At 38.4% G+C, this 13,646-nt stretch overlaps 2 protein-coding genes across 5 annotated transcripts in view; both read right to left on the reverse strand.

The window, feature by feature from the left end:
- LOC149219487 (cell division protein FtsZ homolog 2-1, chloroplastic-like) overlaps nucleotides 1-13,646 on the reverse strand; it is a 161,724-nt gene that overhangs the window by 9,096 nt on the left and 138,982 nt on the right. The gene's annotated exons all lie outside the window — the stretch shown is intronic.
- Nucleotides 3,137-4,838, reverse strand: LOC149219488 (uncharacterized). Its single transcript, XM_089382601.1, has 2 exons — nucleotides 3,447-4,838; nucleotides 3,137-3,322 (listed from the first exon to the last, which is right to left on the reverse strand). The coding sequence occupies exon 1, from the start codon at nucleotides 4,725-4,727 to the stop codon at nucleotides 3,681-3,683; it is 1,047 nt and encodes a 348-aa protein (XP_089238727.1). The 5' UTR covers nucleotides 4,728-4,838; the 3' UTR covers nucleotides 3,137-3,322; nucleotides 3,447-3,680.

Raw genomic sequence — 13,646 nt, forward strand, 5'->3', positions numbered from 1 at the left:
AATATGTTGTATGTTACTATGTTACTAACTTGTAGACATGGTTGATGAAGATTATAACTTCTAGATGATTGTTGTTATATACTATGTTACTAACTTGTAGACATGGTTGATGAAGATTATAACTTCTAGATGATTGTTGTTATATGGTTCAATCTGTGTTCTTTTATGTTTTTTATATCTAATTCATAATTCTATATTTTTTTGTTGACATATATGTATCAAAATATAAAAATATAAAAAATATATATTATATATAAAAAACGCTCCGGGATTCGCTCCCAAACCGGGAGCTTCTGAAAATGTCGCTCCCGCACCCGTTTTCACTCTCGCTCCCAAGTAACACTGATCCTATGTTTTAGTGTGCATGAGCAATTTTGAAAGTGAAAAGATGTTCACAAGCTAATTTGGTTAACTTCCCCTCATTTCATTTCACCCCCCACTACATGCTAATTTCTCCATTACCCCATCATTTCCTAAGAAAATATCATTTTCCCTTCATTTTGACCCTTCCCCCTTGGTTTCACACATTTCCCTAGCAATTTACCCTCCAAAGTCATTTCCTAACCCAAAACCCCTTTTCCCTAGTGTGAAGCCCATTCCCCTTGAAAAAATACCCTTTCCCCTCATTTTAACCTTGTTTCATTGATTTCAACCCTTTTCCCTAGTCATTCCCTTTGAAAATCATCCCCCTTTTATTAATTTCCTTTTTCCCTAAAAAACCCATAAAAGCCCTTATCCTAAGTTTAAATTCCCCCCCCTCCGCATTACTTTATTAACTCCGCCATCCATACATTTCCCGACAAAACCCTTTTAAACCATAAGACCCCATATTTCCTAAGTTTTGTCTCCCTCCCGCTTTATTTAAATTAACTGCAGAAATTCACTAATTCCCGATATAAAAACCTTTTAACCCACCCCCTTGGTGTGGTTAACAAAACCCCGCCGCAGTTAACCCTGGTCCCACTCCATAAACCTGCGCATTATACTTTTAACCCGCACCACTTATTCATTAAATAATTACAAATTAAGTGTAATTATCCCCCGAGCCTCGCTAATCTCCATCCGATTGCCCTCCGTGCAGCTTTACCGCGCGATAGCCATTAGATCTTTCACCCCCAGATCTAATCACACGCATCCATATCGCGTTCATTTCTTTTCCAAGCTTTAAAGGCTCGAGAGCACGCAAGATTTGTGGTTTTGCTCGGGCCCCTTTTGGCTACGTGGCAGCTCCACGCTAACTCGCGTGCTCTCAAGAAAATACCGCCCGATGGCCAAAAGCGGTGCGATTGGCCTTCAAAACCGCCTCCCTGCTAAAGCCGAAACCACTCACTGTTCATATTATGAAATTCCACGCCAATTTTAGCCGTTACCCGTTAAAACCCCGAAGACCCTCGTTTTCACTCTTTTCGCTTGTTTTTCACTAAAAAGTTGCCTTTGCCATTTACGCCACCCTGAGACTCTACGACCAGATTTCACCATGAATTACCTCCCGAACACGCTCTAGACTTTGTCCACAGTTCAGTACAGCCTTCAGTCACCTCCTCGCAGACCTATGATTTATTAACAAATTGTTGTATTTTGCAGGTAATTAGAAGACTAGAAGCTTGGATAAAACAGTTTTGATACTAGTTCCAAAACTTGTTTACTCCAAGATTCGCAAGGAAAATGTATTCATAAAGCTTTATTCAGAAGGAAAAAAGACAATTATCATAGTACAAAAGAAATCCTTTACACAGGGACAATAATGGTTAAAACACAGATGAAATCATTTTCACCAGCACAACAAAACATTCTTACAAACTATTCTCTAAGCGAAATTTTGTATTCTTATAGTAAAAATCATTTTTTACTAAAAACACAGAAACAAGAAAGAGTGAGTAAGATTTACTGTAATAAGTAAAAGTAAAAGCGGGTGACAGAGCATTCATGGTAAAAGAAATACAGTTGAAAGACAAACAAAGGAGGCAGATGAAAGGTCATAAGTAAATATGACATCCAGCGTGAAAACCAAACAGCAAAGCAACTTAAAGGGCAAAAGATCAGAGACTAAAAGACAACAAAACCTAAATAACAGGGACAGCAAACAGCAGTTCAATAGTTGTCTCTATCTTCTTGCATGAAGATATTTCATTTTCCTAGATTAGTTCTCAATGCAGTTTGAGATATTTTGCAAAGTTCTTTTGTATATATACTTCATAATTCGAAGTATACGGGGTGGATTGCTATACATTTGTAGAGTTATTTTTATCTTAAACCCAAGGGTGATTGTACCAATTTTCAAGTCAACAGACTGGAGAAAATAATAAAAAGATTGCACTAGAGGATTCATGAGATGAGCTATTGCAGTGAAGTATCTTCTTTGTCTGATTTTGTTACCTTCTTATGTTTTTCATAAACTTAATTGTTATCTAAATTTGAATGAATTAACTGGAAATTTAAATCAGAATTTGTTTAAGTCAATGTTGTTAAAAGCGCGATCGGGATTTAATCGGCGCCGGGAAAAAAGCGGAAAAAATCGTTAAAATCGGGAAAAAATCGGAAAAAATCGGGAAAAAATCGTTTGGCACAAAAATATTCATTTTTTTTCATTTTTTTTCAATTTTTTTAATATCTAAACCATCTACAACATAAAATAAATACATTGACACATAAATATGATAAAAAAACTAATATATAAGATGTTTAATATCATTTCTAGCGCTAAAATCACACATAACATTGAATCATGTCCTGAATAGTAAGTCCTGAGTCCCAACTCAGCCTCAAAATATCAACAAAAAATATGATAATGTATCTCATCATGTCATAATGTCATATACAATAAAATGAAAGTCTAAGACTCTAATCCTATTGATTTCCTCTGCCCCTCTTGCGAGAAAATGTCACTGCTTTCCCTTTCCCCCTAGATGAAGATGCTGGTGCCTGTGGTGGTGGAAATGGCAGTGGAGTCTGACGTGCTCTAGAAGCTGAAGAAGTAGCTGTAGAAGTAGCAGCTACTGTAGGTAGACAGAGACCACGTCCTCTAGTGGTAGCCCGGGTAGGCGGTGTCACCTCCTCCTCCTGCTCCTCCAACTCCTCCTCCTCCTCCTCCTGCTCCTGCTCCTGCTCCTCCTCCTCCCCCTCCTCCTCCCCCTCATCCTGCACTAACCAATCCTCAGTGGGATCCATGAGAGGCCTCTCGGTCTCAACCCTCCATTCAGCAGTGGTGTCAATCTCATCCAATGAGATGGCATCCATATCAGGTGTCTTGTCTAGTTGCCTCACCCACAATCGAAGATTGTAGTAGACATAGACCATGTCATTAAGTCTACGGGACTCCAACCTGTACAAAGTTCATGAAATAATAATTAATAATTAATATTATAAAAAAAAATATTGTTTAATGAATTCAAAAATTTATTTGGAAATTTGCAATATTTTAAATGTTTAAGTGTTAAGTTGTTAACCTATTGCGCTTCTTGTTGTGTATTTTTTCAAATACACTCCAATTGCGCTCACATCCCGAGGAGCTGCATGTTTGGCTGAGGATACGTATGGCAAGCTTTTGCAAAAGGGGTACTCTGCCACCATACATCTTCCACCATGCGGCTACAACAAAATTACAAATAAACATAAGAAAAAAATGGAATTTGAAGAGACAATGAAATTTGAAACAAAGTTACAAAGTACAAAGTTACAAACTAAAAAATACCTGGCATTTTGACCGTCCTATCAAAGATAGCCATATCAAAGCCAAATGTGCCACCTGACATCTTATACGTCTCAATTTGTTTAGAGATCTCCATACGTTGTTCTGGAGTTCTCACCATCTTCTGGACACAGGTTAATAATCCATCCATGATCTCAGCATCAAAATCAAACCCACATGCATAAGAAAATGTAGGGTTCAGGAAAAGCCCAGCAGCATGAATGGGACGATGGAGTGTGTTGTTCCATCGCTCATCAATGACGTTCCATAGAAGGAGTTGTCTCTGGAACCCATCATCTCCCTTGTCATCATAGTAGGACCGAATGGCTTCTTTGGCCCTGTCCATGGCTTCATACAAATAGCCCATTGTGGGCTTCTCACCATCTACCAACCGAAGAACCTTTACCAAAGGTTCAGTGACAGCGCACACCTCCTGCACTCCCGCCCAGAAGTCTTCTTGGTATGAAACAAGTCTGCAGACGGCCTCTCCTTCTGGTTTGCGGCTCATTGGCGAAGAACGCCACTCCTCTGAAACAAACATTCTCTTCAAATCCCACATAGATTTCAAGAGGGATTGAAGAGATATGAAACTCGTCGCAAACCGTGTAATGGCGGGGCGCACCAACTCTTTGTTGTTGGTGCATTTTCTCATCAAGCTAAGCACAGATGTGTGATTGTAAATAAATTTTGTGATGCTTTTTGATGAGTCAACAGTCTCTTTGACAAAGGGAATTTTCCCTATGTCCTCTAACATCAAATCAATACAATGGGCAGCACAAGGTGTCCAAAATAAAGTAGGATGCCTGTCCATAAGCATTCTACCAGCAGCAACATAATTTGCAGCGTTGTCCGTTATGACTTGGACAACATTTTCTGCACCCACCTCCAAAATAAACACATCCAGCAAATCACATAAATTTTTTGCATCTTTGATTTGATGAGTTGCATCAATAGATTTGATAAACATAGTCCCCCTGGGACAACTAACCAAGAAGTTTATAAGGGTTCTCCCCTTTTGGTCAGTCCAACCATCTGACATAACAGTGCATCCTGTTTGTGCCCAGGATTCCCTAAAATCCTCCAATCTTTGGGTGCAGTCACGCTTTTCATCTTGAAGAAGCCGGCCTCTGAAATCATGAAGAGAAGGGATTTTGTACCCCAAGCCAACACTGGCAATAGCATCAACAGTAGGTTGGAAAAATGGATTATTCCTTACAATGCTGAAAGGAATATCACTCCAGAGGAGAAATTTTGTCATCAACTTGTCAGCTTGTTCTTTTTCAGTTCTTTTCATCATTGAACCAATAGTTGGTTGTGCACCAGGTGTGGTTCGAGGAACAAAAAATGATGATGCAGCTACCGAATTGACTGACGCTGCAGTAGAACCAGTGCCACTTGGCCCACTTCCTTCAGCTGACCTTTTTAGTTGCCTTTTGAGTTCTTCTTTGGCCTCTTTAGAGTGCTCTAATTCTCCCAACGCTCTCATGGCTTTTCGGATAATTTCAGCATTTGTATTAGGACAGGGCACCACATCACGTCCAGGGATTTTTGCAAGGTGGAACTTCAACCTGTACACCCCCCCGAATATCTCCTTTCCACACAACTTGCAATACAAGTTTTGTCTATCATTCGGAGTTTTAGGGTCACCATATTCCCAGAAAGGATCCAATTTCCTTGGCATGTTTGTTTTTGAATTTTGAATTTGCAAACCTATGGAAAAATAAGGATTAGGAAATAAGAATTTAGGATTACATAATACAAATTACAATTTAGCATTTACAAAATTACAAGTTAATTATTTCCAAAATCCCAATTTCCAAACCCAAGTTACCCAACCAAATGCCAATGGCAAATGCCAAAAAACAATGAAAATTCAAAAAAAATAAACAATGTTTAAAAAAAATGAGAAAATAAAAATAAAAAATTGGTTCTCATAGTCATAACAAATAACCCATCCCAAATCAATGAAAAATTTCCAAAAATTCTTTAAAAACAATGAAAAACAAAGTTTTTATAGAAGCAAAACAAAAAAAAATTAATCTACATACCTGGTTTATGGACAAATTGGTGATCTTGGTTTGGATTCCTCCTAAAAACGCTTGGATTCGCTCCCAAATCCGACGGCAACCCTTCAGCTCCTCTCCCTCACTTCTTCTCCTCCTCCTCCGCGCGGACTGCTCAATGAAATAAAAAAAAAATCGAATTTCCATATAAAACGCCCGCTGCCCCCGTGCCCTGCGATTTTTTCGAAAAAATCGCGATTTTTTGAAAAACTCGCGATCAAAAAAATGGCCGATTTTTATGGATAAAAATCGCGATAAAATCGGTTTTGCGAAAAAATCGCGATTTTAACAACACTGGTTTAAGTACACTCTGTTTTGCACAGTTAGTCATTTATATGTTTTCCTCTGATACCTGGATTTGAGAACCCTTAATTTCTCTCCCATCCCAATTGACCTCTTTCACTTTTCTTCATGATCCGGCCTAGGGAACCCTTAATTGCTCCCTAGATCCGATTGGAAACCATTTCACCTTCAAGCCTTTGAGATCTATAGTAACTCCTCTATCTTGCCCTCTAGACATTGTTTTTAGAACTTAATCCAGTCTTGTTTGTCTGACATTTGACCCCATAGCCCAATGGTAAAAGGCAACCCTTTTCATCTAAGTAAGTGATCCCACCACCCAAATTCAAATCAAAACCCAAGCATAATCATAACTAGCCTAAAATCAATTAACTAAAACAAAGTTAAAACATAAAGAGAGAGCCCTCTCTGAGATTAGGAAGGCTAGGTCCTGATCTCCAAAAGTGGTTTGTGGTTACCTCTATTATTTCTTTTTCTGACAACTTTGAAGAAATTTTGGAGTGATAACAGAGAGAACAAAAGAATCAACTGGGATAGGTTTAGTAGGTGTATAGAGAAGTGTTCAAGGTTTCAAAAGGTATGCCACCTGAAACGGAACTGGAGCATAAGGTACAGTTAGTACCAGATTCTCCTTTACCAAACATAGAACTTGTATAGGCAATCCATATCAGACTTGCAAAGAGTTGTTGAAGCAAGGAATCATGAGACCAAGTACATCACCATGTGGTTCCTTGGTTATTTTCATACCAAAGGATAGAACATTAGGAATGAGCATCAACTACAAAGCTCTGAACAAGATCATTCCTAAGAATCAGTGCCCTTTGCCCTAGAACAGTAACTTGTTGGATCAACTATAGCATGAAAGGTACTTTCCCAAGCTACGTCTAAAATATGGATACAATCAACTCTAGATCAGGGAAGAAGTGTTGAGAAATATAGGGCATCAAGATTAGGTGATTTCTCTATAATGATAACCGCTTGTGAACGCTTTTTACTTCTTTAGATTATTATTGTGTTCTTCTTCATCTAACAACTACCAATGCATAAACAATAAAGAGACAAGAGACACAGATGGTAGGCGATCAGCCAGGGCCAAAACCTCTCCAACTTGAGAAGAAAACCCAAACGAATTCTTCTTCTTATAGAGACTTCAACTGACGAATACCAAGACCAAGACCCTTGATTCAACAACCTCTCCAAGACCAAGTCAACACTTGCTTCAAGTCAAAGTTGATCCTTTCATGTTTCAGCTGCAATTTCTTCTTCAATGTTTAGCCTTCACTTCTCCAACACAAATCTGAACTTTTCGGACTTCTTGACTGTAGTCTTTGGCCTTCTTCTTATAGAGACTTCAATTGACGAATACCAAGACCAAGACCCTTGACTCAACAACCTCTCCAAGACCAAGTCAACTTACTTCAAGTCAAAGTTGATCCTTTCATGTTTCAGCTGCAATTTCTTCTTCAATGTTTAGCCTTCACTTCTCCAACACAAATCTGAACTTTTTGGACTTCTTGACTGTAATCTTTGGCCTTCTGCAGTGTACTATTCTTCTCGCATGTGTGACAGATTTAGGGTAAATTTGTCCTTTATTTCTTCACTTAACTAGAGAGGATCTCTATGTTAACTTGGCATGAAGTATAGATAAGTCTCTTGCCTTAACTCGGATTCTCGAAGTTCTGCAATTCAGCTTCCCTGCAATATGTGTATGCCCTAACCCTTCCGCGCATGTGTGACAGACTTTGCCCAAAACAGACCTGCAATTTCTTCGATTTTCCCTTCGATCTTGATCTCTCTCCTTCGCTTGGATATAAGGCTTCTATTGACCCTTTGATCAAACTTATTCGCACCTTTATCACTCGGATTGCCTTGACTGAAAAATGTGTTCCCCAAATGAAAGTTGAGCTGCCTTATTTATAGTGATTTGCCCATCAATTAAGCCGACATCTCCTAGAGCCAAGGCTAACATGCCTTTCTAGAGATATCTTTAAGCCGACTTGAAGGTGGTGCTTGAGCTTGGTCTTGGAGGGTTTCTTAATGACTCATTTACATATGTAACATGCCCAATAAGGGTCTTCAAACTTTGACATTGACTCAATGAATTCTATGACTTGATGACTAATCCTAAAAGCTCACAATGGGAGCCTCAACTAAAAACAAAATTCCTTGCTCATGAAACCCATGAGACAAGCATTACAAAAATAATTTTATTTTCTTCTTTACATCAATTACATAAAATCATAATTACACATGTCATTATGAAGACCGAACCTAGTTACACTTTTCAACACTCCCTCTTAACTAGGGAGGTATTCATAATCCATACAAGGTACTTGGATATTCTCAATCTGAAGAATTCTCATAAGAAGAGTCAGATTGGTAACCCATTTGTATAGCATCATATCAACCAGCATTGTCACATAGCAAGGCCTTGACTAACAACTCTATCTCTCCACAAGATCAGAGCTCAATGCTAGCGAGACCAATGATGTATAGACACCCTCATCATTGTCTCTCTCAGAACATACCACACCAGGTTCTCAGGGTGTGTTCCATCAGGACTATTCTTATCTTGGATTCCCAATCCTCAAAGAATATCGATCCTCTACGACTACTCTTATCTTGGATGCCCTAACTCATCCTCAAAGAGTATCGGATGCCAAATGTTTACCCAATCCTCCATTTTGTCTTCCCAAGTGAAGACAAGAATGATGTGTCTATCTCTCTCCTCATGGCCTTCACTAAGACTTACGGTTGTTAGTCCTGGTCTAGTGCATGACACATGAGATAGAGAACCACAACTGTCACTCCCTCTTAACCAAGGATGACCAACCCATTCCATAAAGGAATGTACCCAAGCTCCCTCTTAAATAGGGACTTGACCAAGCTCCCTCTTGACCAGGGACTTGCTTCCAACATCTATTTAGGTGGAGATTATGGGACAACCAGTTGCTTGTAGAACTCCTTCCTTTGATGTCATGAATTTTCTTCTTTGTCAAGGAGTCTATAATTTGCTGGACTTCTTCGTAGGGCATAGACCATTCATCACTTTCATCATGAGTCAATCATGTCTTTATTCTTCTCATCGGAAAGTGATCCATCAGTTCATATCTGGCCTTCCTTCATGCCATGTTGCCTTTTTCATGCCATGTTTCCTTAAGGATCTTTCATCCTACTACATGGTCATCAGTGGTGAAAGATATCCATAGTTCTTCCCTTGGCAGCGCTGCATAAGCCCATCCAAATATCATTCAAAAATAAGGAATGAACATTAAATTAAAATTACCTTTGTGATGGTCTTTCATCATGACATCTTCTAGTTCGCATCAGCATCCTGCATACACATTGACACATCTCCAAAAGATATATATTGTCAAGGGTCTCTTTCTTTTCCAGACTTCGTCAAAGTCTTCATATCTTTCATGGAGATGTCCTAGTCAAATCTCTCAGTCCTCAGATGTTGATTGCCTTTTCCATAGTTGCATATTTCATGATCTATTTCCTTCTTTCTTCATACATTTTTCTTTTAAGAGCTTCCAATGATAGTTCCTCCAATTTTGTGATGTCAACCTCCTCATATTTCATATGACATATTATGTTGATTTCATCTAGACAATGTGTGAGTCATGCCTTCCTTCATCGTTTCAAAGGAGGAGATCCTTTCTTTTGATCATGCTCTTGAGATAGAACATTTATCCATGTTACCTGCAACCATATGACATGACTCTACAATATCGAATACAAGCATACATACCTCATTTTTTTCTTTAGGTCATCTTAGACTTGTTTTAGCAACTTCCTTGATTGCAAGAACTTCAATCCCTTGATCCACTTCACCTCTTTTTCCATCATACCATCATCCCATGAATTCCCACAAGTTGGAATTCTTGATGAAACCCCTGCTTTCTTTTGATTGGCAAACCTTCCGATGAAGATTCCAATAGAGGATCTTGAGTATCCTCATCCAACAGATGTTTCCTTTTGGCTGATGTATGATGAGCTTGGTACTAGATGACTTTTGCTTCTAATGAGGTTACCAAGAGCTACATCCTTCCATCGGTGACTTCCATAGACTACTATTTCAGCCATCTTTCATGTTTCTCTATGGTCACGAGCTTTTGCTTTTAATGTTTTAATGATGCCATGATGCATCCTACCATTTTTCCTTAGTGGTTCATGATAACCATATCTTACAACAAAAAACTTGAAAACAAGAACTTGAAAAGAATTAGGTGAGGAAGTATCTCAATCATAGAAGTCATCTCTTACTTCCTCTTTCTTGAACTTCTTCTTTTCAACTTCCTCCACTTCTTCAATGATATGCGCTTCTTCTCTACCTCTTTTGTTATTTTCCTTCTTGAGCTTAGGACAATCTCTTTTGTAATGCCCATATTCTTGACATCCATAGCATTGAATTTTAGCCATGTTCCTCTTCTTTTTTTGAGGACCAAATTTCCCAAACTTTCCTCCTCTTTGCCATAGTAGCATATGCTTGATTTTGCTCACTGGATCCCACATCCATTATAGTCTTCAGCCTAGTTTATTCACTTTTGCATAGAGACCATATATCCTAAAATGGAGTAGCTTTTTTCTTCCCATAAATGTTTGAAGTAAAGTTACCCCATTCCTCTGGTAGTGCATTTACTACTATGGTGGTCATCTCCTTGTCAAACATTACTTCTCCCAGATCTTGAAGTTGATCAAGGAAATTTTTAGGGGCTAATATTCGCAGGTGGGCTAATTTTCCATGCTTTTTCCCAAAATAAAATTCGCCAATATCCATTTTTTTCTAAAATGATTCACCAAACGTTTATAGTACACCATTATTTTACCTTAAAATCGCCAAAATATTATATCGACTAATATAAAATCATTGGAAATCTAAATAATTCTACAAAAATATCACCAAAAGTTTTACAATTTGTATATTAGGGACTAGTAATATTCGCCAAGGTTTATAAACTATAAGATAAACTTCCATGCTTAAAATTTTACCTGAAGTTGATCCCTTATTTCAGATATCCTCATAAAGTATGAGGCTATTCCTTCTTCTTTCGATATCCTTAGCTTGTATTGTTCTTGCCTTAGAGAGATAACTTCTCCTGCAGTGCTTACAGAAAACAACTCTAACAATTTGTTATATATTTCTTTTGAGGTGTCGAGTTTAGACACATATGGAATGAGGGGATCCTTGATGGATTCTATGAGAATCCTTTGAGCCCTCACTTCCCCATTCATAAACTTTGCAAGTGCTTGAGCATCTTCTTTCGCTGGTTTGGTGATAGATCCTTTGACATGATCCGTAACCTCATTTTCAATGTGATTCAGATATGTCATCTTCGTCCATGCAAGATAGTTTGAAGCCCCAACCAATTTGTTTCTTTCCTTGCAAAAAGACATTTTGACAGATTCAGACATAAATATACTTACTTGAGAAGATGCTTCTTCCACTTGATGCCTCCTTGAACTTTGATGATTATATAGTTAATAGAGAGCTTCTCCTTGACGAATATAGTTCTCTTCAAGAATGATCCTTGACATTACAAAGAGGAATATCACTTTAAATCCTTTGATGGTGATGTCCTTGTTGATGATGACTTCTTGATGCTTCTTGGATGATCTTCTTCAATGGTAAGGACCTTGCTTCAATGAGAGGAAGATTTCCTTTTGATGACAACATTCCTGATCTTGCTTCTCTTGGATGAATAATCTTCAAGTGACTTTGATTTGTAGATCTCTTCAACTTGAGGAGGGCCTTAGAGGTCTTTTGATGATAACTTGAGGATCCCAAGACTCGCTGGTGTAGACTTCTTTGATCTAGGGTTTTGATACTTCTTTGTAGATTTTTGACTCCAAAGATGATCTTCTTAGATTGCTTTCATGTCTTTCTTGAGTTTTGATCCTTACGTGTCCCTTGATAAGATGCCCTACCTTGACTTTGTCACCTTAGCTCTAATACCATGTTGAGAAATATAGGGCATCAAGATTAGGTGATTTCTCTACAATGAATTTTTGTGAATGATTTTTACTTTTTAGATTATTATTGTGTTCTTCTTCATCAAACAACGACCTGCATAAACAATAAAGAGACAAGAGACACAGAATGTAGGCAATCATCCAGGGCCAAACCTCTCCAACTTGAGAGGAAAACCAAAACGAATTCTTCTTCTTATAGAGACTTCAATTAACGAATACCAAGACCAAGACCCTTGACTCAACAACCTCTCCAAGACCAAGTCAACTTACTTCAAGTCAAAGTTGATCCTTTGATGATTCAACGACAATTTCTTCTTCGTTGTTTGGCCTTCACTTCTCCAACATAGATTTGAACTTTTCGGCCTTCTTGACTATAATCTTCGGCCTTCTGCAATGGAGTATTCTTCTTGCACGTGTGAAATATTTAGGGTAAATTATGTCCTTTATTTCTTCACTTAACTAGAGGGGATCTCTATGTTAACTTAGCATGAAGCATAGGTAAGTTTCTTGCCTTAACTCGGATTCTCGAAGTTTTGCAATTCGGCTTCCCTGCAATATGTGTATGCCCTAACCCTTCCTCGCATGTGTCACAGACTTTGCCCAAAACAAACCTACAATTTCTTTGATTTTCCCTTTGATCTTGAGATCTCTCCTTCGCTTGGATATAAGGCTTCTATTGACCCTTTGATCGATCTTCTTTGCACCTTTCTCACTCAGATTGCCTTGACCCAAAAATGTGTTCCCCAAATGAAAGTTGAGTTGCCTTATTTATAGTGATCTACCCATCAATTAAGCGGACATCTCCTAGAGCCAAGGTTGACATGCCTTTCTAGAGATATCTTTAAGCCAACTTGAAGGAGGTGCTTGAGCTTGGTCTTGGAGTGTTTCTTAATGACTCATTTACATATGTAACATGCCCAATAAGGGTCTTCAAACTTTGACATTGACTCAATGAACTTATGACTTGATGACTAACCCTAAAGGCTCACAATGGGAACATTAAATAAAAATAAAATTCCTTGCTCATGAAACCCATGAGACAAGCATTACAAAAATAATTTTATTTTCTTCTTTACATCAATATCATAACATCATAATTACACATGTCATTATGAAGACCGAGCCTAGTTACACTTTTCGCCAAGAAGTTGGTTGGAAGACTGCCTTCAAGACAAAGTATGCTCTGAATGGTTATGTTGTAGCCGCTACAACACAACCCAAATTTTGGGCATATTCAAAATTTTGGGTACCCCACCACTCGCCCCAACCTACTAGGGTTTCGATAAGGCGTTCAACCAGTTGGTCTCCCCACGACCTTGCGTATCCAACCCCTTTGGTGCGCCCACTAATGTTTCATACATTGCATTCGCAAATCATGTTTTTTCTCAGACACAAGCCTTAGGATTGCATTAAGGTTTCGAAGGTTAATGGCTTCATTGATGCGTTAAGAGTCTCTCATGATTTTGAATCTCATCTTCGCATGATATGCATCGTGATCAGTAGATGTCCTATATTTGAACAAGCATGCATTCAAGTTGGCTTCCCTTAAGAGTGACAATATTAGGGTTTGGGAGAAACCCTAGATTGTCAAAAGAGTGATCCCCTCCCTGTTGTTACCA

Source organism: Pinus tabuliformis, chromosome Q (genome assembly GCF_031772625.1).
Source record: "Pinus tabuliformis cultivar Carrire ecotype Pingquan chromosome Q, CPIR1, whole genome shotgun sequence".
In the NCBI taxonomy this organism is placed as follows: Eukaryota; Viridiplantae; Streptophyta; class Pinopsida; order Pinales; family Pinaceae; genus Pinus; species Pinus tabuliformis.

Coding starts and splice junctions, on each gene's coding strand:
- LOC149219488 (XM_089382601.1), bottom strand. CDS start 4,727: ATGTCAGATGGTTGGACTGACCAAAAGGGGAGAACCCTTATAAACTTC.